The sequence below is a fragment of the Poromitra crassiceps genome (assembly GCF_964638095.1).
Source record: "Poromitra crassiceps genome assembly, chromosome: 3".
NCBI classification, from domain to species: Eukaryota; Metazoa; Chordata; class Actinopteri; order Beryciformes; family Melamphaidae; genus Poromitra; species Poromitra crassiceps.
The window spans coordinates 26,162,405-26,186,896 of record NC_139625.1 but is presented as its reverse complement, the minus strand read 5'-3'; the positions used below and the strand labels follow the sequence as shown (position 1 = coordinate 26,186,896).

General features: G+C 42.4%; 1 protein-coding gene across 1 annotated transcript in view; it reads right to left on the bottom strand.

Annotated features, from left to right (window-relative positions):
- Positions 1–657: 657 nt before the first annotated feature.
- The window catches only part of rbm25a (RNA binding motif protein 25a), a 27,875-nt gene continuing 4,040 nt past the window's right edge, over positions 658–24,492 (bottom strand). The window contains exons 2-19 of the mRNA XM_083632747.1: positions 20,022–20,145; positions 17,438–17,487; positions 16,387–16,557; positions 15,823–15,880; positions 15,411–15,571; positions 15,039–15,230; positions 13,896–13,949; positions 13,123–13,206; positions 8,468–8,742; positions 7,516–7,627; positions 7,323–7,412; positions 6,612–6,685; positions 6,354–6,504; positions 3,100–3,553; positions 2,702–2,997; positions 2,282–2,380; positions 2,041–2,088; positions 658–1,126 (exon numbers count right to left, since the gene is read on the bottom strand). Coding sequence (XP_083488873.1) covers positions 1,034–1,126; positions 2,041–2,088; positions 2,282–2,380; positions 2,702–2,997; positions 3,100–3,553; positions 6,354–6,504; positions 6,612–6,685; positions 7,323–7,412; positions 7,516–7,627; positions 8,468–8,742; positions 13,123–13,206; positions 13,896–13,949; positions 15,039–15,230; positions 15,411–15,571; positions 15,823–15,880; positions 16,387–16,557; positions 17,438–17,487; positions 20,022–20,127 — 2,568 coding nt within the window. The 5' untranslated portion in view covers positions 20,128–20,145 and the 3' untranslated portion in view covers positions 658–1,033. The remainder of the gene's footprint in view (positions 1,127–2,040; positions 2,089–2,281; positions 2,381–2,701; positions 2,998–3,099; positions 3,554–6,353; positions 6,505–6,611; positions 6,686–7,322; positions 7,413–7,515; positions 7,628–8,467; positions 8,743–13,122; positions 13,207–13,895; positions 13,950–15,038; positions 15,231–15,410; positions 15,572–15,822; positions 15,881–16,386; positions 16,558–17,437; positions 17,488–20,021; positions 20,146–24,492) is intronic.

The following is a 24,492-nucleotide window of genomic DNA, read 5'->3' as shown; positions in this document are numbered from 1 at the left end:
CCACACTCACTGCTCAAACGACCCAGCCCTTCAGGCTTCAGATTACTTATTTTTATTTTAATGTGGGCATTACAGGTGGTATTTATGTAAAATATGGAGTGACAGCTTGGAATAGATTTAAAATTAAAGTTTCTACACTTCACTGTGGGTTTGTGATGCACCTGTGTTGAACCAATGGGCGCTCAGCTTGATGCGTTTCTCGTCATCCGCAGTCGGGCGCCGTTGGTGGGGAGCAACTGCGGCGCCTCGCTCACACCAGAGTCCCGTGGCTCACGGAGTCGGGCAGGCGGAGCAAGTCGGACAACTTTTCTAACCATCATGCAAGGCGCTGGTCGAATCTGCGCAGAATTTGCTCATCTCAAACGAGCCTATCAATTCACTCAGACACAAAGTCCCAGTGATGATGTCATCAGTGATGTCAGAAATTTACATCAGCGTTGTCAGAGGCATTGTGACATCATGCAAGCTGCAGGCCGAGCGCCTAGGAATCGAGCACACGAGATGCGTAGTATAGTTTAAGTGCTGAATGAAGAAAAGGGGGGATATGAGCTATATTTGCATACAAAACAAGCAAATATATAACAAATCACATATAAATAGCTCAACAGATAAAACAGTGAAAGAGAAAAAGACAGTTGTATTTTCTAAAAAGGCATATTTTATTTATTAGTTCACACATCGGAGCAGTGCCTCATAATGACAACGGTAAATCAAAGCAGAATTTGTCCAACGGTATTGGAGAACAGATGGGTAAAATGCAACTCTGGCTGTTGCCTTGACAGCATCAACAAAGGAACCAATACAAAACTTATATATCATGCAATAAGCTTGTGCAAACACTTCCTGTTTCACAGCTCAAGCTTCCCCTGGCAAATACACACGTACACTGCAGCAGCTCCTTGCTGATGGAATGGAGAGGGTGTATGGGCCCGTTTGGACAGTCTGCTGGGCCAGTAATTACAGGTAGTACAATCGTTTGTAAGGAAGAAGCCAGGGGCAAAGATGCGTTGTCTTCCTCCAGGATGTCTGGTCTTTATTTCACGAGTCCGATCTTCTTGGCTTCTGTTTCATATATCAACAGCCTCCACATTTTTACTATGAAGACTTCTGCTTCTTCGTCTAGAACCTGTGGGTGAAGAGGATCACTCAGTCAGTGATAAATGTTTTTATATCATTAAATCTATCTGACTTGCTACATGAAAAGTTAATTTTACTAAATCAAAACAACTGATCCGAACTTAACGTGCAGTAAAATTATGACATTGTTTTAGTGGAATTTAAAAAAATCAATTTCAACCATTTAAAACAGGCTGGGCAGCTTGTTGAAAATGTCCTCTCAGGTTACTACCGTAATTTGAGCCATGAAACAAGTCACTGAAATCTTTGTGAGTAAAGTGGTGAGAAGGGCCCAAGTCATTCTTCTTTATAATTATTTTTAGACATTTTCTGCTTTATTGGACAGGTTTAAAGTTTTGAGAGACAGTCAAGCTAGGAGAGAAAGAGGGATGACATGTGACTAAGTTCCCAAGCCAGATTTGAATCCAGGGAGTTGTGGTTTTGTGGTATGAACCTTAGCAAACTGAGCCACCAGGATGCTTTACTAAAGCCGTTCTGATGCTCTCGTCACCCACTGAAGGCCAGTTGATGCTCTTCAGGCCAAATTTTAGATGGCCTAAACTCGATAGTAAATGAACCAGGTAGTCATTTATCTGCACTGCAGTTACACTTTATATGGGTGTACCTTTTGGCAAGTTGTGTTTTTTTGTATTTTGTTTTTATTGTAGGTTGCTACATGTCTGCAGACCAAATTTCCCTTAATGAGTTTGAATTGAAATTGAACTGAACTACTAATCAAATCAGGTTAAAATCATGAAGATGTTTGTATGTATATGATTTTGTAGGCATGTTTTTTTTCCTCTTTTGTGTTGTGTTGAATAATCTGTTAATAAAAAATTTGATCACAAAAGTGAAGACCCCAAAATATCACTAACAATGGAGGACCACTGGTTCGGCTCTGTGATCCAACCAAGTTCAACTCACCATAGCAACATCATCAAGAATACCCTGCGGGGTGCTGTGTGCCATCACCTGGGGAGAGAAGGAACAGCACGGTGAGCAAAATGGCAAACTCAAAAAAATTCAAGAGGCAGAGAGCAATCATGAAATCACAATATTCAGCCACCAACATACAGTATTTCCCAAAGGAATAAACAAATAAGTCTAAATAACAGTTTGAAACAAGTTATTGACCTCAGATCAGAACAGATTAATTATCACTAACCTTTGAACAGACAAAATCGACCAGAGTGGCTTCCTCCTCACCAATGTATTCAATAATCTTTTTATTGATCCATGGTTTGATGCGGCGATCCATCAGAGTCTACAGAAAGAAGAATTGGAGACATGGCAGAATTTTCAACCACTGATCATCATAGCAAATAAGCAACATCTTCATAAATCCATGAGGAAAGCTGAAGAACTGATAGGCCGAATTCACACTACGGTTGCAAACTTTTTTTTTTGCAAGTGTAGTGGATGCATTTATATTTACTTGATGTAATCGTTTTTTTTAACCTCTCTTCGACCTTTTTATGAACATTACAAAATATATCAAGGATTTTCCTAGTCCTAATCCTGAATCATAATCCTAAAATTATTTTATTAAATAATTGCAAATCCAGAGCTGCCACAGTGTTTTTACCGAATCAACCATAGTCCAGTCCAGGGGGTAGGAGAAGAGCTCGGGCCTGGCAGTGGGGATCTTCTCGATGAGGCTCTTGATGTGCTTGCGTTTCTCCTCTGTGTTAATTTTGGCTAAAAGTTCCGCCCCGTCCAGACCCAGACTCTTGTCGTCGTCGCCGTAGTCCAGCGGCACCAGTTTCCTTTTGCGAGGCTGTTCATCGGCCTCCTCCTCATCGAACTTGTTGAAGACACTGTCTGCGGTCGCCAGCTTCTTGCGTTTTCCCACGTTGGGCTGGCTGGGACTATTGGTGGCACCTGGAGCAGAGAAACAGGAGGACCGACTGGTTGACTCTGGCACAAAGCGAGAATGCTGACAAGAAAAAACCCTCTGAATTCCCAGTTTGCCTCTGCACTCACCCAGTTTCATACTGAGACCAATCTTGGGCCGGTGTTCCTCGGGAGGCTGAACCTCAGGAGTGTCCTCGCCTGGAATGATGATGCCGCAAGGGGACTCGTTGCCGGGCGTGTTTGGCGTTGCGCCCCCGCTGTCTGAAGACACTGAGGGAGCGGAGGTGATTGGTCGCAGCGTGGGTTTCAGATGCGGCTTGGTGTCCTGCGAGTCATCGTCGTCGGGGTAGTCGTCGTCCTCGCCTTCCTCCACGTCGTCGTCTGAGTGGGGCGGAGGGGGTCGGGACGGGGGCTCGGCCGGCCGCGCTGACCCTCTCTTCTCCCGATCCCGATCTCTATCACGATCCCTATCCCTGTGATCCCTGTGTTCCCTGTGTTCCCTGTGGACCTTCTCCTGGACGACGTCCTCCTCGGGCTCAAGTTTCAACGGGGGCTGCCGCCGGCGCTCTGCCTCTTCCTCCATCTACACAGATATTCACATGACACATTAACATGAGGCAATGACATGAAGAGTCTGAAGCATTAGGTTGTCACCAGTCCCCAAAGAAGTCATCTTTTGGGACCAGTGACACCTTTGTAACAGACACACTCACATCAGGGATTGGATGAAGCAAACAACAGTGAGAGAAAAGCGAGGAAATCAATCGAAAAACATACTCCAACCGAATCTAGGGCTGCAACTAATGATTATTTTCATTAATGCTTTATCAATTACTTTTTCAATTACTCATTAAGTCTATAAAATATTAAAAACAATAACAAATGTCTTGATGCTTACATATTTACTAGTCAGACCACCATCAATCATTTGTCATTTGTAAACGATCCATCTTCTGTCGATCAACTAATTGATTAATCAACTAATCAATCATAGGTTCTAAATTTTAGTTGATAAATCTCTTCAACAGTTCCAAGGCTGCCATAGCTGACAGATCCAAGGAAAGAACACTGAAACAATATAATGAACACTGAATGGGGGACACAACAAGTACCGACATGTACTCCACAAATATATGCCAGTGTCAGGGTATATGCAGGAATCCTGAAGTTAATAGCTTTTAAGACCGTTGCAATATATTTTAAGACCTTAACGCCACTTTCGTCACACCAGCGATAAGGGTGTAAATCACAAGTTTCATCACAATACGATATATCACTTCTTTGGATGATACGATATTTGCAGATATCATAAAGTCTGCCACAATACAATTTTGATTCAATTCAGGAGTCTGTGAATGATATGAATGAGACGATATATGCACACAATCAGCACAATAGCTACAAAATTCTATATCCCATCAAATGGCGATTAAGAATTTTTAATACTTTTTATTAAGGGCTTTAATTTTCCCTAAATTGATTGATCAACTTTGAATACTTTTCAAACGCCGCGCATAATAAGATGAAAACCACAAACACTTCCTCTATGCCTTTAACTTCCCAATGAGTGGCAGAAGATTAGAGGGATTCCCCCTTTTCAAATAAAGCTAGCAATGACAACAAATAAGTGATACTTGGGGCTGTACTGTGTGTTTGCATTTGTTAAACAAGCTGTTAAGCTGTTGCCACGGTAATCCAAATTAGGGGTGGTGTCATAATGTCTTTTTTTATATATATTATTTTGTAGTTTTCAGAACATGAAAACAGAACATAAAAACAAAAACAGGCTCATACACAGGAAAAAGGAAAAACATATACTGCATTGTCAATGTTCCAACATGGCAGTGTGGTGCTACCAGCAGCGTAATATGCTTATGTGCTTATCAGAGATGTTGTGCATGGGATCACATGCAAGGGGTCCATGAAAGGTCAGCTGGGCGAGTCACTCATCACCCCCGACTATGTCAAAGTAGGCCAGAAATGGGTCCCAAATAGTGGAAAATTTCCCAAGTGAGTTGGTCCTCAGAAACCTGAGTCTCTGCACAACTGAAAGGAAGGAGAAGGAGACTTCCACTCCTTCAGAATGAGTCTCTTGGCGACAGTCGTCCCCAGTGTCAGAGACTGTTGCACAGCTGTAGGGAGCAGTGAGGATTCCGAGCAGGGTTCAGGGACCCCCAGGGGTCTGTGGCACTTTGCCCAAGCATGGGACAGTGTGCTCTCTGACACCCATCACATAATGGTGAGACAGAAGGGTAGATCCTGTGCCACTTATATTTGGAATAATGAACAACTTTAAATTGAATGAGCTGGTGCCTGCTGTTAATTGAGCAGAGTTGGACCACAGATAGACTCCTGTCCCATATGACTTCAGATAACTCAACACCAAGTTCCTCCTGCCACGCCTCTCTAATCGTCTCAGTGGGGGCGTTGATGCGGCCATCGAACAGAGATACAAATCTAGAAATAAGATGCCTGGAGTGGGGGGCTTAATAAAATGTCAAAAAAGCATGTTCATCTGGGAGAACTTCAAAGTCACGAATCTTAGATCAGACGTATTGTCTAACTTGTATGTATCTGTACAAATATGTTTGCAAATGTCCTCTTTAAAAGATCAAAGCATGCAAATTGGCCATCACTGTACAGGTTTTTGATGGAAACTCACTCCAGGCATGGCAAATTCTGTCCGACCATGAGGGTAAAAAAGAATGATTAAAATAAATTGGTGGAAGAACAGAAAAATCCGGTACTTTCAAAACACTCTTCTTAACCTGGCTCAAAATCCTAACAGAATTTCTCACAACAAAACTTAAATTTCTTAAAGCCCCAGGAGTCTCTAGCTTGGAAAATAATATGGCTGGCAGAGATAAGTTGACAATAGAGCTGAGATAAATTGCCAGGAGTCACTTGCCGCCAAAACATTAGAGCCCTAACATTGGCAGCTCAATAATAGCTCAATAATAGTGCCTAAACACTGGTAAAGCCAGCCCTTCTTTTGCAAGTGAATTTAATTCTATGGTTCTTATAATTCCAGATGCAAGACAACATTATAGAATCCAGTTCTTTGAAGAAAGCTGAAGTAAGAAAGATGGGAAGGTTTTGACACAGAGGAACCTGGGAAGTGAAACCATCTTGACCGAATTTATACGGCCAATCATGAATAAAGGGAGGATTTTCCAGTTTTCTATACATCGTTTAAGTCTTGAAACAAAACCGCAGCATAAAATCACTCTTTATCCAGTTAATTGTGTATCCTGATAGCTTACCGAAGGAAGTGATTAACTGCAGGACCTCCAACCTTCAGGCCTGCAATATCTGGGTGGCCATGGTCATTGGTTTTTTACTGTGATATTGAGTAATAGCGCTTGTTGTCCAGGTGGACTCACCCTCTGCAGCTCAGCGTCAGGATCAGGGTGACCCTCAGCCAGAAGCCGCTGTCTGATCTCCTCATGCTCCTCCTTCTCCCTCTTCCGGTCTCGCTCATCCAATTCTGTCTCCTTTTCTCGGTCACGAAGTCGCTTCTGCAAAGCGCTGCCCCTGGTGTCAAGAGGGAGAAAAAGACGTGTAAAACGTAACCCCGCAGGACACACTAGGAAACTGTATCTATGTCTCACCCCTGAATTTCAGTCATTTGAAAGTATCACCTGTAGTACTTTGGGTCGTCTCTGTCGTCGTCGTAATCTTCAAGGAATTCTTTGAGTCTTTTGGCTTCTTTCAGCTGAATTTAAGCATACAATAACATTTAGAACACCCAGCAGCAATACAGCAAGGCCATGTAGAGCAAATCTCATTTCCATGCAGTTCCCCACTGTTACAGTCTACTCACTCCAAAAACAAACTACAGAGAATCATCAATAAATCCTCCAAAATAATCCACACCCCCCTTCCGTCACTTGAATCACTCCACCGCCAAAGGACAATAAATAGAGCTAAAAAAATCATTTCTGACCCCACTCACCCAGCATACCACATCTTCCAGCTGTTGCCCTCTGGGAGGCGCTACAGGTCTCTGCCCACCAAGACAACCCGTTTTAAAAACAGTTTCTTCCCCACTGCTATAAGGACACTGAACTCTATATAACAACCCCCATATCACTGCTGCTATAACTGTATTGTGTACTGTTATTGTGTTTTATGTATGTATGTATCATGATGTTGGACATGCTTACGTATGAACTGTACTGAAAACAAATTCCACCAGCCTGGCTGTGTGGTCATTAAAGAATCTAATCTAATCTAATGCGTTTAAATTATCAGCAGCATATTTACGTAACCCCAGAAAACGTTATTGTTGATTGATACAATTTCATCTTATAAATAACAAATAGTTATGTCTGGTATGCATTCATGTTCACCGTTTCACGCCGCCTCTCATCCTCCCTCTCTGTCTCTTTGCTGTAGTCCCGTGCTTTCTTCCTCTCCCGGATCTCCCAGTTTTTGAGGCGCTTCAGAAGACATGAAAGACTTATTTAACCACTACTGCATCAAACATAAGAAAAATGAAGAAAAGATTATGAGCAAACATGACATGAGGGATGTTGACCGTACCTCCTGGTAGGCAGCCTCCTTGTCCCTAAGCCTCCTCTCCAGTCTCCTCCGTTCGTACACGTCTTCCTCCTCATCTTCGCGGTCTCGTTTCTTTTCCTCTCTAGTCCTCTCTCTGCATGAAACATGGGGCTATTGGTTATAGTCTAGCTCACATTAGTTTAAATGTCAATCATGCATGTGAAGGAAGATTGTCCAGAATGGACTTATTTCTGCTGTGGTCCATGTTCCTTTGGCCCTAGCAGGGTGACGCAAGTTTTGTCATAATCTTATCAGATGAGTATTTGAGTATAATAATTATAAAATGCCCATTAAGGAATCAGTAAAGTTTTTGAATCCCTGCAACACAGTATAAATATGCATGATCTCTCCAATCACACCAGTGGAATGTGATATATCACTTGACATGCATGACGGATACACACATTTAATAGAAGAAGAAGAAGACAAAAGCAGATAGAAAACCTGCACCCGGGGTTTCACCTTAACTTTCCTCTCTAAATTAAAAAAAAAGGTATATTACAACATCACCTACATGTTACATATCTGCCAATTCCAACCCTTCATTCAAGCAAACACAAGGCACAATTTTTTATGGCTTCACTATTACCTCAAATGGAGGTGGGGGGAAAAGATGTTAGTGCAACATTTTATAAACATTTCCGTGTAATTCAATGACGTGGTATCTTTGGAAACCTTTGGACCTCGAGTAGAATTTAAAATGGAAGTTCTGAGGGTTTGAACAAAGCTTGGCTGCGAAACATGTGGTTGTAATGATGGGTTAGACGTAAGAGTTAAAGAGACCGAGCTTCAATTAGAGGAACAGGGTTTATTAGCCTCGTGTCAGAAAGCATCTGCACTGCTGACCTTCATGGAGATGGGCAAGTGAGACAATATGTACAGTATATTTTGGCGGTAAATCATAAAAAGGGAGGTGTGACATTGTCCTACGGACCTTGATCTGCTGCGGGTTTCGCTGACATCGCGGCTCCGGTCCCTCTCGCGCTCCCTCTCTCGCTCCTTCGTCCTCTCTCGCTCGCGGTCTCTGTCCCGTTCGCGTTCGCGGTCTCTCTCTCGCTCATTGACTCTTTCCCTCTCTCTCTCCCTCTCCTTCTCCTTCTCGCGGTCGCGGCGCTCCCTCTCTCGCTCCCGCTCTTTGTCCCTCTCTCTCCTTTCCTTCTCCAGCTCCAGACGTTCCTTTTCTTTCTTTCCTTTCTCCTCCTCCAGTTTCTGCAGGAAGCCCGACAGGAAGAAAGGGGGAGATTGTGTTACTTCCTTGATTGAAAATATCAAAAACAAAGACAATGAGAGACACTTCAGAAATCTGCTGACGTGCATAAAACAACAGCTGATCAACTACACATGATAATGTCAAGTGATTTACAGTCCCTGGGCCAGCCATGCTCACATACTGCTGCGACTCATTGCCTTGAGGGGGAGGGCTGCCGCAAGGAAGTCCTCTAATGATGTTTCCTCCAGGAAGAGCGGTCTGGTGCCTGAGCAGGTTTAATGTAGATATACTGCTCAGTTGAGGACTCATTTTCTAACAAGCAACAGGCTCTGCAGGTTCATCTTGACAGATACCTCAAATAAATTAAGGCAAGGCACTCATGGAAGGAGTTACAGCAGGAATGGAACCAAAATGGTTTGTATATTTTCTAGCAGACACTTTTGAAGGCTGCCACCCATTGTTGGTTCTAAACAATATTTAATTATTGTATCTTTGCGATGTAAAAGTGCCTGGGGATTTACCAGCCACTGTGGCCTTTAGATAAAAATGTAATTTCCTGTCCTGGCCCCAGTATTCGGTCCTCCCACTTCGCAGTTCGCACATACACTAGTATTGAACGTATTTACCACATACAGTATGTAACAGGTCGACTTGTCCTCTGCTGTTGCTGCGTGATCTATGGTGATCTGAGATTATGCTCTGATGTAATAAGCTGCCATTCCAATAAAAACTCGGCTGTAGGCAATCATTTATTGGTCAGAAAGGAGATAGATTTGAATTTATACAAAAGATATTGTATGTATAATGGAAAATGTTTGACCTGATGTGATTTAGTTACACCACAGCACCACCATCTAAATAAATGGTGCAAACTAGCACATGGTGCACAACAGAATTGTAATATCTTGAGTTTGAATGTGCATTAAGTTAAGTGATCATGTAGAGCTCAATTAACTTACAGGATTTGAATCGAACCGTGGCCACACCTACTAGAAATGCACTCGGCATTTATTAAAGCACTTTGGATAAAAGTATCCATCAAGTGGACATGGTTAAAAGGTGCATGTATCATAAATACGAATCCAAGGCTGCTTTGACCTTTAGGTCAACAGGTTCAGAAAGTTATAACTATACACTTAAGATCACCGCTCCATAATTTCCTGGTGTGGTCTTACCTAAGGGTGCCAAGTGGATTACAGCAAGCTTCAATTGGCAAATGGCCCTACTAAGTGAATTACATAATCGGGGCCCATGTGTTTTCTACATGGACATCTGAGATGCAGAGGGACAGTGGCAGAGTCTGTGCTAGTACTCCTCCTGGTACTGCAGTAATATGGGAGTACACAGCTTCTTGCTGAGTGACAGATCCTGGGAATTGGGCTGCATGATATTGATCATGTAAAGTATTATTTGGTTGAATATTATAATTGCAATACATGTGGACATTGCTTTTTTAAACCAATTTCTTTTTCAGTACGGAAAAGAAAATTAAAATTGTGGAATGGGAGGAATGATAATATTATTGATGCAGAGACTAATGATTTGATTTGCTTAGTTTCAGTCAAATGAAATATTTTGCCTGAAATGCAACTGGATTTAAGAACACAGATTGAAAACTTCAATAGTAAATATATTATATATATAATAATTATTCAAATAATATTAATCTGTGCAAGCCTATGCAGAACACACTTCATTTAAATATACCTCAAACATATGTCAGCTCAAAGAAAGAAAAATACTGATTATTACCCATTTGCCCTCTTTCTCACTAGTTAACATAACAATCATGAATGCCTCAGATCGATCCTTTTGGAGCTAGTGGTGTGTAACTTACAGGTGATGAACTATGGTTTCAGCGCTTCTCTGCCCCTACTCATCCTACAGGCTAAGTTTGGGAAGGAAAAGCAGGTCAAATGCAAAAGGAAAAATGCCTGAGCCATACCTGTGAAGCAATTCATCGACACACAGGTCATCCACATACACAACATCCACAACAAATTAGACACTATAATCCATTTTGTCACAAGGAAATTAAATGATTGAAGCAGTCTTACCTATAGGTTGTCTTCTGTTGTCTATCTGGCCTCTCCAACCCAACAAATGGTACAAGAAAACTCAACAGAGTTAAGCCCACAGTTCAAATAGCCCTTTCACAGATTAAACCAATTTCCTCAATCTGTTGGTGTAACCGCTGTACATCCTGACTGACTGTTGTTTAGCAATATTCATACAACAGTGTTGGACTGTGGGTCTAACATCTGTTGAGTGAAGGGCACAAAAGAAAAGGAGAAAGAGGTCTAAACTGGACAGCTACACCTACTGCCTTATAATATGCCCAGCCTTGGGTCAAATACCTGTAAATCATTCTTAGTGTTTGTTTTATCCTGGATGGGGTTCACCACATCAGGAGAATTCAGATATAGCATCTGATCCAACGAGTTGTCAGTCACAAAAAAAGTATACTAAACTGACTTTTCAAGTTGTCTAAACTTCCTGTTTTTCACTGTGTTGTAACACATGCTCATCTGGTATTCCAAGCAAACACTAAGAATTACAGCAGGGCCGGAATGATACCAAGGCCAAAAGGCCAGTGACGTGCCACGGTGTGTGGATGTATGCCCCTTCTAAAATTAACTGTGCACAAGGCCGGTTTGGAATGCCCTGTTTTCAACTGGCCATTATCCCCCTGAAAGAAAGTGACGGATTTCCTCATTTAAAACTTGTTGGCCAGTGTCTCCGTCATCACGCTACACATCAACAGTAGTGACTAGTGAGAGATTTCTCCCACTCCGCAAAGGAAGGTTTAGAGGACATCTGTAATTTGTAGCTACAGAGAATAAGTGAACCTGGGTTACACTTCGTTATCGTGTGTTACTGGCGATGTAACTAACTTTGCAGTTTGAGCCAACTTACATTATTGCTCTGTATCACACACAATGCAGCACTTAATTTATATATAGTATTATATTTATTTTGTTGAGGAAAAATGACTGAAAAAAGGATTTTAATAACCATTGGTTTTGGCCTTGGTGCCCTACATTTTGGCTGCGATGCCCCAATAAATTTGTATTTGTCTAAAAGGCCAAAGTGGCCTTGCCCTAAAAATGACTTAATTCCAGGCCTGTTAAGAGTTTCACCCAAGTCTGAATATTTCAATCAAGCAAATGGCTAAAACCTGCGGTGGGAAAAATCTCTTCGCTGCCCTGAACTTACCTCTCATTCTAACATTCCAGTGAGGGGAGAATGGCTGACTTGGTAACCGCTTTGACGTGTGTTGTAGCTGAGTAACCCTGCAGCTTTGTCCTTCTGACTGACAGACTGACAATGTATAGCATTATACATCTCAGTGTCCTCTGATTGGTCAACTAAGGGATGGGGGTGGATCACTCTACCAAGGAAGCAAAAGCTGGAAGGTGACAGAGAAGTGTAGAGAGAAAGAGAAGATAAGAGGGGGGAAAAGGACAAACACAACAGGGCCTCACCTTGTATAGTCTTCAGAACGCAGAGTGCTGTGGAGGGGCGCTCCCTGCTTCACTAACATCACAGGCTGCAGTTCAAACTACTGCAGTGGTTAGGCTCATTCAGTCTGTGGTGTGTGTGTGTGTGTGTGTGTGTGTGTGCGTGTGTGTGTTCCTCAAAACACAGCATGTATCATCTGAGGACCTGCACAGGTTCACTGAGCTCCCTGGCCTTCTCAGACCCGACTGAGTGGGACTACAACATATCACATCCTTTCCAGCACTGATTCTAAAATGACCTCCAACCAATACTCTTCTTCTTCCGTTAAAAACTAAGCACATTTCCTCATGTGAATGACAACATTTTCAGAGCCAGTTGCCCCTTTGCAAGCCCTCCAGAAGGGAGCGCCCGAGATGTGTAGAGAAGAAATGAAAGCTCATACTTACATCCTATCCTCGAAACTTTTTCCAAAGCTCTGAGATTCATCTTGCTCTAGTCACCAAATGAACTCTACCATATTGCCGGGGTTTAATCAATAGATTAGCTTTAAAGGGAATTTAACATTATGTCCATGCACTTTGTGTGATGAATATCTTGTGATGAGGTACAACTTTTAGTCTCAAATCACTATTACGAACAGTGAAACTGCACTCGAGCCATCTATGATTGGCTGATGTTTGAACAATTTTAGGCTTTAAAAGGTACCATAAAATGTTTGAATTAATACCAATTGCTTCCTAGACAAACTCTAAACTATAGTTGACAGTAACTGAGAACAGTCGTATGGAGGTATTACATCCATAAATTATATGAAATGCAGCTCCAGTTGCTGTCGAGGATGTTCAAACTACACTAAGTGGAGTAGTTTTTCTCCAAAACCTAATTTGAGAGTAAAAAGAGCAGTTAAAATACATTACCTTGTGTGTGTCTCGGAATTTACTGATCTCTCTGGAAATCAAGTCTCTCTTGTCATCCTCCATCTCCATGGCATTGATATCCTCCTGAGGCAAAGAAAAGAAAGACATAACACAATAAGTACTTTGCAATTATGTCAAATAAGTTATCAAAGCATAGGAAAACAATTATCCACACTTTTTTTTACACCTAGATTTGTGCACAATGGCATACAAATGATCCCAATCAAATGACACAAGGTACAGTATCAGTTATGAATGTTATATGAATGTTGAATCCGGGTCTCCAATATAGGTAACGAAAAACCCTCCAGCCAGTCTAAAGGAAGATTAATCTTCTAAGACTTTGGGGTGTGGGCTGTCAAAAAAAAAAATCTAACTTATTTGCCTTAGTTCCTCCAATGAACACAGCACCCATTGTTTCTGGTAATGAGACCATTTCACACTGACCAATCATATATTTCTGGCCCTATCCATTCAAACATGGTGGACGAAGGGTCATTCAATGATTGAATTGTGCTCAATTTTCAGACTGCATTCCTAATTGATAGGTAAAGGCCTACTGACTAATTCACACCACTAAATACAAACATGAAAAGAGAAAAATGAACAGAAAGTGTTATTTTGTTTCGTTGATGGGATTTTTCAATTGGCTCTTTACACTTGGCATTGACATGTTTCCAGGGCTTGTCTGTTCAGAAGTCATGAAGGAAGCAGCATTATTCGGTGATTAAATGACCTAGCTTGGTAAAACCATACTGATCACGTTAACTCACATTCTGTTTGGTTCTGCGGATCGGTCTGGCCTCCAACCCGCCCACAGCGAATTCCTGAAATTACAAAGTGCACGGGCCAATCAGGGACCTGCCTTGTAGTTGACATTGACAACATAACCGACCAATCAGTATGGCGGCTCGCGAAGCAACGAGCAGTTACCTTAACGTTAATAGACTAAACACAGTCGTAAGTGCAGTTATTGCAGAAATAGACTCAATAACAACAATTAAACAAGACAGGGTTCCCACACCTTTTTCAACATCAAATTCAAGGACTGTTCAAGGACTTTCAAGGCCCAATTCCCAAAATTCAAGGACCCAACGTGGCATAGTTTGAGACATGGTTCAAGGTCAAATACTGCTATCACAGTGAACATTTTTATGAGAACTAGCAGGCTTTACAGAGGCTCACAGCCAATTAAAAAGAGAGGCTTGAGCGTGTGAACACTTCTCAACTGTGTGTTAGTTGCAATTGCAAATGACAGAAGTCCACTGACTGCAACATTTTGTTTTCACTTGTCGAGGCAACCAGCTCGTAATTCTCTATGCAGGAAAAACCCTAAATTCAAGCACTTTCAAATGGCCCATGTCTATTTAAAAAAAAACTTTCAATTACTTGATTTCTATTTTTCAAGTTCACAAACTTTCAAGGATTTCAAGGACCCATGGGAATCCTGACAAGAACAAGGGTATGCACCAGTTTCTTAGCGGAAAATACTGTTTTTGCCATTCTTTTAGCGGAAAATACTTTTTTTGCCATTCTTTCGAGTGGATTTGGCAATTCTGATTGGCTGAAGGAGTTGTCTGTCAAGGCAAGTACTTCCACCCACTGAAATGGCTGTGGGTGGGCTGGAGGCCAGACTGATCGGCAGAACGAAACAGAATGTGAGTTCAGGAGATCAGTATGGTTTACCAGGCTATCGATTACCCAACTCGCACTTCCTCCAGGATGACTAATTTGCACCAGAAAGGAAGTATGAACAGCTGAAGAGAGCAAACTGTGCTCCGTTTCATTAGCCCAATGTCTTTGTGAAGGAGTATGACTCCAAACAAAGGAATATTTCCCCTGCTTAAGGGAGATGTTGAGGATTACTAGGTGTGGCTACTCTGTCACGTCATTCGATGTAGTAACAAGTACTGTACCTCCTCCTTCTTCTCCTTCCGCTTCTTGTTGCGAGGGTGTTCAGAGTCCTGCGAGATAGCGTTGAGTTCACTGGCATACTCTCGTATAAGGACGTCTATTGCCCCCTTCACAACCTGGTCCCGGCGCTGAGTTTCCTCATCAAGGACATCTTCATCATCGTCATCCCCATTCTTTGACCCACCACTGGCTCCCTGTGACATAAATCCAAAAGAGAGGACGAAGAGACAGTGAGACATGGACAGAGAGAAAGAGTGGCAAACAAAAGAGAAAGAAAGTCATTCTAAAAATAACAATCTTAGGATTTTCACAGAACCTTTACACCAAGTTTGAAAACATCAACATGGTTCTGAATACTGAACAGGCTTAGATACCCCATTGGCACTCTTCCTCTTGGCCTTCCAGTCATCGAGCTGGGCCTTGGTCTTGGCATCTACCTTGACCAGCAGCTTCTTGTCACCTAACAGCAGCTCGTGCAGAAGCCGCAGGGCGCGCAGCGTGGACTCGGGCTCCTTATACTCACAGAAGCCGAAAGCTTCCAAGAGTTAAAGAGGAGAAAGATACAATGTTAGACCACAACAAAACTTCTGGTGAAGAGGAACAGCAAAAACTATCAAGTTGTAGAATTTAACAGCAGCAGCAGATGTCAGCTTTTAAATCTAGAGATTTCTTTGTTAATGCTTTAAGTAGTAACTGGAGTCTCAGGTATATGCAAAATAACAACACAATCTCAAGAGAAAATAGTTGGGGTGAGTACAAAATGTGTTGTGGCCATTTTGTTTTTACCTTGAAGTTTCCCAGAGGCTCCCTGGACCCTCTTCCAGCTTAGAACAATTCCACATTTCTATAGTGTGTGAGAGGACAAAGAAAGGGTATTATTTAGTTGACATTTCGCAACAATACCACAAAGCCAAGTCATATTATATAAGAACAATACTCAGGTGCTGAACCTGGCACAACACTAATTAAAATAGCTGACTAGATGGACTGACAACAGTCATGTATGATCAGAAACTCACCGCTAGAAACTGTCTGACCAACATGTCACAAACTCACCGCTAGAAACTGTCTGACCAACATGTCACAAACTCACCGCTAGAAACTGTGTGACCAACATGTCCAAACTCACCGCTAGAAGCTGTGTGACCAACATGTCCAAACTCACCGCTAGAAACTGTCTGACCAACATGTCACAAACTCACCACTAGAAACTGTGTGACCAACATGTCACAAACTCACCGCTAGAAGCTGTCTGACCAACATGTCACAAACTCACCGCTAGAAGCTGTCTGACCAACATGTCACAAACTCACCGCTAGAAGCTGTCTGACCAACATGTCACAAACTCACCGCTAGAAGCTGTCTGACCAACATGTCGGATGCCTTTTCAGAGATGTTCCCTACGAACACGGTGGTTGTCGGACCGCCGCTGCTCTCTTCCATTTCCTTGGGTCTGATCCCACCCAGCTCCTTCTTGGGCAACACGGGCTTCTGTACTACGGAGACTGTCGGGACGAGGACCTGCAACGGGGAGAGAAAATAAAATACACCATCCAAAACACCGCATTACTGGAAAAGCTAAATTCTTGAATCACTGAGACTATAAGCAAGCAGCCAATAATGATGAGGGCTAGGGTCAATGAAACACACACTTGTACAGAATAGATGATGCATGCAGTAGTGTACATGGAGTAGCAGATGATATAGAATAGATGATGCATGCAGTAGTGTACACCGAGTAGCAGATGATACAGAATAGATGATGCATGCAGTAGTGTACACAGAGTAGCAGATGATACAGATTAGCTGATGCATGCAGTAGTGTACACCGAGTAGCAGATGATATAGAATAGATGATGCATGCAGTAGTGTACACCGAGTAGCAGATGATACAGAATAGCTGATGCATGCAGTAGTGTACATGGAGTAGCAGATGATACAGAATAGCTGATGCATGCAGTAGTGTACACCGAGTAGCAGATGATATAGAATAGATGATGCATGCAGTAGTGTACACCGAGTAGCAGATGATACAGAATAGCTGATGCATGCAGTAGTGTACATGGAGTAGCAGATGATACAGAATAGATGATGCATGATGTAGTGTACATGGAGGAGCAGATGATACAGAATAGCTGATGCATGATGTAGTGTACACCGAGTAGCAGATGATACAGAATAGATGCATGATGTAGTGTACATGGAGTAGCAGATGATACAGAATAGCTGATGCATGATGTAGTGTACACCGAGTAGCAGATGATACAGAATAGATGCATGATGTAGTGTACATGGAGTAGCAGATGATACAGAATAGATGATGCATGCAGTAGTGTACATGGAGTAGCAGATGATACAGAATAGATGATGCATGCAGTAGGAAGTAGTGTTTCTAACTCACTGTGGGTGTGGGGGCCATTAAACCCATGTGAACTGGGATCATGGGGGTACCTGAAAATGGAAACAAAACAAACAATTGTGTGAATTGACATACTATACAACTTCTGATATCCATGACATTGTTGTAGTATTTATACTATTGCCCAACAATAGTTGGGCCTACACTTTAGGGCTGGGTTAGTCTCATTGGCCAACCTCCCCTCCCTTCTGTGAGAGGAGTCTGGCTGCATGGAAACAGACTGCTGGCATAAGCCCTCCCCTGCTCTACAGTTCTCTCCCATTGGAGGCGTCCATTTCAGTCGCCGCCGGATTTCCGCTCATCGCTTACAAGCTCCGTCATTGGCTCTGACCATGTCAATCAGAGCGGCTTCCGCTCCCTCCTCCCTGTGTGTCACTGTAAATGTCCTCTGCCGCTGCAGTGAAAACAACAACGCTAACTAGCTAGCAAACTAACGGCAGAAACCTACATGCTGAAAATGGCAAGTTGGATTGTTGGAAACTATTTTCCAAGGGCACTGCTGCTAAGCGCCGCCCATCGCAATTCCAGAATGGTGACCAGCACTGCCAGACTCCTCTCCCGGAAGGGAGGGGAGGCTGGCCAGCGAGACTAGGGCTGGTTACTTAAAAAAAGAAAAAAAAATCGTTGATTGGTGGTTTTGTACGCGGGAGACAGAGCTACGGCTTCAGCAGATATGAGTTCTGGCTAGCGTTAGTTGGCTGGCATGACAATGACATCTTAGCGTCTAATGTTAGCATCGCTAACGTTAGCATCTCGCTAACTATAACTATCAAGCAAATTCTGGGAATAATAACGTAATCAAACATTTCAAGATTGCTAAAATGTGTTGTTGACAATATGGCTATGTTGTCTGTCAGACCATCTAAGAGCAGCTACTGTATCTACTACGGTTTGGCTGTGGAAAGCAACGTTGACAGGCAGCCTCTGCTGAGTGTTTTTCACTGTCTGCAGTACTAGTGAGTGAGATCATCATTTCACAGGCAGACTGTGGGATATGTCACTACTACGCTAATCACAGTAACGTGAACGTTCACAATCACGACCACCAATAACACATAATGTTAGGCAAACAACAGATGACTAAATAAATGGTTAATGATAATTTAATGACAACAAAAGCCAATGAGCGGCATTGAGTCATTCTGGTAAGAAATTCATGGTACATCATGAGAGTACTTTAATTGTACAGTACAGTACAACTTGGTGTACAGTACAGCGGTGAGTACAGTACTTTAATTGAATCAAACTAAATTGTAATCTATCAGAGATTAATCATTGTGTCCTTTAAATCTTTATGTGCTCCTAACTTTTTCAACTTTCAGCATAATGTAAGGTGACAGACACCCAGTTCATAAATGCTGCAATACTTAAAATGCAAAGGCTCCCATCAATGTGTCATAGGTTCAATCCGCATTGTTTTATGTCAGTTGGTGATAGTGACTTAACAGACATTTATTTACATTAAATATTTGAGCGTATCACTTTAAAGCAGCTAGGAGCAAGATTTTCGATTGTTATTAAACAGTATAATTATAATATTGATGCATCACATCTTACCTATAATAGTAGCTGAGACCAAAGCCGTGTGAATCGGAGATTGCTCTCTTGATGATTAGAGTCTGTGTCTGTCTACCGGCGGGCCGGATAAACCCGGAAGTGAAACGAAACCGTTTACGGCAGCTGCCTGCCTTCAACCGTTTCGCTCTGCCTAGCAACAGACCATAAACACGGAGAACGCCATGCAGGGGCTTGCTACTCTCGCGAACATCTCTCGTTATATTCTAACAGTTTGTTTGGAAGTTATTTTGTTATTTTGTGGTTATGGCCGAAGTGGCTGCCACAAACCGTTTCATTTCACTTCCTGATCTGCCCCGGCCGCAGACAGACTAATCGTCAAGACAACACTGGCCAATTCACTCGGGGTTCAAGCGAGACTACTCTGCGTTGGTCTCGTCTACTATTAGAGGTAAGATGTGATGCATTGATATTAAATTTAGACTCTGTAATAACAATCAAAAATCTTGCTCGTAGCTGCTTTAAGAAATTACCAATATGTACACAAAATGACAAAGAAGGTAACACTTATACCTGGACCAAACCTAATTTTAATGAATGCTAGAAATTGTTTGTATGTACGTATGTATGTGTGTATGTATGTATGTATGTATGTAGAGATCCATACAAGGGAGATGGGTGGGGGGAGGGATGGGGTTGGGATTTATTTGTTTATTTTGTTTGGTTTGTCTTGTTTTATTTTAAGCAATGTGCGTATGCTCAAGCAGAGATGTTTATCTGTAATATTGTCAACGAATGAGCAACTGCACGAAAAATAAAATAAATCTTGGAAAAAAAAAAAAGAAGGTAACACTTAAATGTATTATTGCAGTGCCAAAAGACGTGGTGAAAATGTTTTGTGCACCTAAATTATGTGCTGGTGCACCTAAATTAAAAAAGGCGCACCGGTGCACCTAGTGTAAAAAGTTAGTCTGGAGCCCTGGGTGTTTGCCATACCATTCACACACAATAAGTTAACTGTACACAATTTGACCACTGGGGTATTTAGTACCTGGCGGGACCCCCTGTGGAAACCCGGCATACTGTGGAGGCGGAATCCTCTGCTGTAACTGCGGGATGCCAATCTGCTGGCGGTTGAGATGAGGGGGATAGGACATCCTGAAGACAACAGGAACCTGCAGAAGACAGGAGGTGGTCAAAAGAAGACCAAAGGCAATGCAGTGGTGTAGTCTACATGATACGCAGTAGAGATGCACGGATGAGCTTTTATGGCACCCTAATCCGCGTGTATGCATGAGCCATCCACCCGCCATAAATCAGCGCAAATTATTTCGTACTATTTATAGATCCGCGCCCGCTGTGCACCCAACATTTCACAACGCTATGAGCAATTTGGGTAGATGAACTTATTGTTTCTGCTGCCGTCGGTGCGATCGCTGCAGTCGACTCCAAACTGGGGGATATCCGCGGCCAGCGTGGTTATAACTGCAGCCCGCGCATCTCTAATATGCAGGTATACGCCAATGACGCCATATACACAAAAGCTCCGGGATTTCCGTATAACCACTTCAAAATGCGTAACAATATATTTTGGTCAGGTGACAGAACTTTCATTTGGAGATTTTGTTTACCAAATACCGGCTACTGCGGGTAGTGAGTATAACTGCAATAAAAGAAGTTTTGCAGGGGAAGGCATCTCCTCCGATTCACACTATCATTCATAAATTCCCTTTGCACACTCTCTGGGCCTATGTCCACTGGCTGCGGTACAGCTCCGTGCGGCTGCCTGAACAGACCCACACCCATGTAATCTTGTCAGACACATGCAGATCCGGCAAAAATAGAACAGGTGCGTATTTTTTTCCGTACCGCATGTCTTGCCCATCTACTAATGGTATGTGTCCATTATCACAGTGAATCCATACTAGGGGCCGTCCCGCTCCACAGAACTGCACACTTGTAGGCGGGCTTCAATGCTTGTTCCTTGCTGCACTTGCTTGCATTGGACGAACGCTGTTGTTCGTCCAATCAGGGCTGTCTGTGGCCCCGATTGGACGACTAGCATCTGAACAGCATCTTGATGGGGGGGGGGGAGAAACATGGCGGCAAATTTTAAACTTTCTCTTTCTATATGAAAATCACTCGGCGAAATGTGTTTCGGATCGCATTTGATGCCTAAAGTAGGCCATGCAGTGTCTCCCTCGGTCTTTGTTTTGGGTTTACAACGGTTCGTTTAAAAGATGAGATCGGATACGAGTTCGGGAGGTACGGACCGCATTTACATAAAGTATCATGTAGAAGAGACAGACTCGCTTGAGAGATTAACAGTGGCAGAGCTTATCCCCGCAGCCTGCTTCCAGTGAGTCACTAGCTTTCACCAGTGACATGATCTCTGGTTTGACCAGTAGTAGGGTCATCTGTGGCACTTCCGTGACCGTGGAGAGCGAAGGTCCGTTTCTCAATGGATTTGTCATCTAGGAGGGTTAATAAACAAATTTAGCCGGGGTGTATTTTTAAAAAAGGCGGGGAAAATATTTGAGAGACCAAAATCCAAAATGTCTGCCGTGGAAATGAACTTTTTAATGGTTTGACCTACAATGATGCACAATACATGGTTTCAGAGCTTATTCTGGTCAAGGAATACATATTTGGTGTTTATATAATGATTTGACTTATTTTTTACCTTCAAATACAAGATGGCTGCCAATTTTGAGCTCTAAAAGGCAGTTTTTTCAAAATCGTCATAGAGCCTTCATATTAGGCTTGAATGACAGGTCTTCTCATGATGAGTTGAATAATATACAGTATAAGTACACAGAAGTAATCTCTGAGGTCATTAAAGTCAATGTTTGTGTGTAAACAACAGTTGCTGATTTGCGGTTTCCCATTAAATAGGGTAGGCTACTGAGAATATGGTGTCCAGTTCATCCCATCACATTTTCATAATGAACCAAAAACAATTTTGCACTATAGCCTAACATAAAATAGTATTCTGTATGCAAAGCTAGCAAGGTTAGTTGCTTGAGCTGAATTTAAAGGTCCAAACCTCTCAGCGCTCCCTTCGCTCCTCCACCAGTGCAGGTCGCCTCGCCCCTCCTTCGCTACGGGGGCTCAAAAGTCGCTCATCCCGATCTCGACTCTTCTCGTCCCTGGCACCTCAATGGTGGAACGAGCTTCCACCTTCGGTCAGGACGGCTGAATCACTGCCGATCTTTCGGAAAAGACTAAAGACGCACCTTTTCAGGCTCCATCTGGGCCCTTCTTGATCTAACTTCGTTCTCTCTTTCACCCAAAAAAAAAAAAAAAAAAAAAAAAAAAAACTAACCTTAACTTGTACCACTAACCTAAACTTGTACCACTGTTCCTTCAGAAGTTGTAGTTATCACAGACTGTGCTCCATAGTAGATTGCTCTATTGCTGACAAAAATGTGTTATTGTAAGTCGCTTTGGATAAAAGCGTCTGCCAAATGACGTAATGTAATGTAATGTAATGTAACTCAAAACAAACAATGAAATTAACTTTGAAATTAAAACTGAATCCTAGGCTATTAAATTTCATCAGCACACAGTAAAGGAAACTTGTCTTTGAACTCAGCTGACTGTCTAGTCCTAATCCCTGTTGTGCAATGTCCCTTTTCAGTGAAGTTTTAGTTTTTGTTAAGAGTATGGACTTTTAATCTTGACCTTGTTGGTAGGCAACGGCCCTTTTTCAGTCAAGCATTTTCAGATTAGCCCAGTCAGTCTGTGAAGCAGTCAGTGTCAGCACTTGCGCGAGCTCGCTTTTTCTCTAACTAATGTTAACATTACACACTTTAAGACACTTTGTTTGAGGATATAAAAGGAGGTACGGTGGTGTAGTGGTAAGCACTATCGCTTCACAGCTCGAAGGTCGTGGGTTCGATTCCCACCTGGGACGATGTGAACGCTGAAGGAATGCGTGCCCGTCCGCATGTCCTCGAGTGCCCACCGCCCGGGTGGGGTCGTCAAAAGGGCCTTTCTGTGTGGAGTTTGCATGTCTTTCCCGTGCCTCCCGGGGGTTTCCTTCATATAGGAACCCCCTTCCCCAAGTCAAGTCAAGTCAAGTTTATTTATATAGCCCTAATTCACAAGCATGTCTCAGAGGGCTTCACAGAAAGTATGTCTAGCTAATTCTAGCTGACACAACAGTAACAAGAATATACAGAATAAAGATAACATTTGAACAATTGATAATATAGAAAAATAGAAATGAAGAGAGAGCAGAGGAGAGAGCAGGAGAAGGGAGAAGAGCAGGGGGAATGTGAGAGAGTGATGGAGTGTTGGAGGGTATAGGAAAAACATGCAATATCCTGGTTGCTGATGTGGTTCCTCCTCTGGTCGTTAAGGGCGCCTGTTCAGAGGGAGGGGAACTGGTTGGAATAGTGTGAACCTCCCACGTGCTATGTCCTACCGGTGAAGCTTCCCCTGTCAGGTGAAAAGAAGCAGCTGGCTAACTGCCCATGTCTCGGAGGAAGCATGGAGCCAGTTTCGGCTCTCCCCAGATCGGCAGAGGGTGGAGTAGCAACCAGGATAAAGAAATTACGTTAGCACTAATGGGGGATAAAAATGGGATAAAAAATCGGGGGGGGGGGGGGGGGAATATATAAAAAAGAAAAAGAAAACTTTGTTTGAGGTTATCAACGTTATTCACTAGTCTAAAGATAGTTCTACCATCAAGAACATATAAAACAAAAGCAAAAACATTTTTTTTTTGCAGAAGTCATCATTGATATTTGGTGTTAGCTAACGTTAGGTAACGTTATTATTTTTAGCTAAAGTTAATATTATCTGTCTCCACAATTCTGTCAACTGACATATGCATTTGCTTTTGAAAATAAACAGCGTATAACAGCAATATAATATAACAGTAATATAATAGCGAGTTGCTTTCCCTCCCAATGAAAGACAAAGCACACAATGTCCTATGAATGTGTCCTAAAATGTGACAAGCCTTGCAAGGCCTAAAAAAAATATAAGTTTGGTTCCTGTTGGTTGTCAGTTCGGTGATGGGTCGGTAGGGAATTTATTTTATTTTATTTTTTTATTTTTTTTATTTTTTTCCCCAGTGGCAGCAAGGGATAGATAGGAAATATATATATATTTTTATTTTCCTTAAAATTACAGCAGCGATGGATACTTTTTTTCATAACATAGTTTACATGTACTCTACCACTGTGCTCTACACACGTTTTTATATGAACAAAATATTTAAGTCAATATGAATGCTTTCATATCAAACATGTTTGATATTTAGGACTGAAAATCTGCGTGAATAGCCTGACATCATCCTGCTGCTGTGCAAGCCTCCCGTCATTATCGTTTATCTCCCCTAGAATCTCAAACATGCACACACTACAAGATTTGTAAATGTGGCGCACCATGCACTACAGGATATTATTAAGATTATCGGCAGGATAATCACATTGATGCCCGGCCATACTCCGAACCTGTTTCGTTTTTTGGGGTTCCAGCAGTGACCAAAGCGCTCCGCCCCCACCTCACCT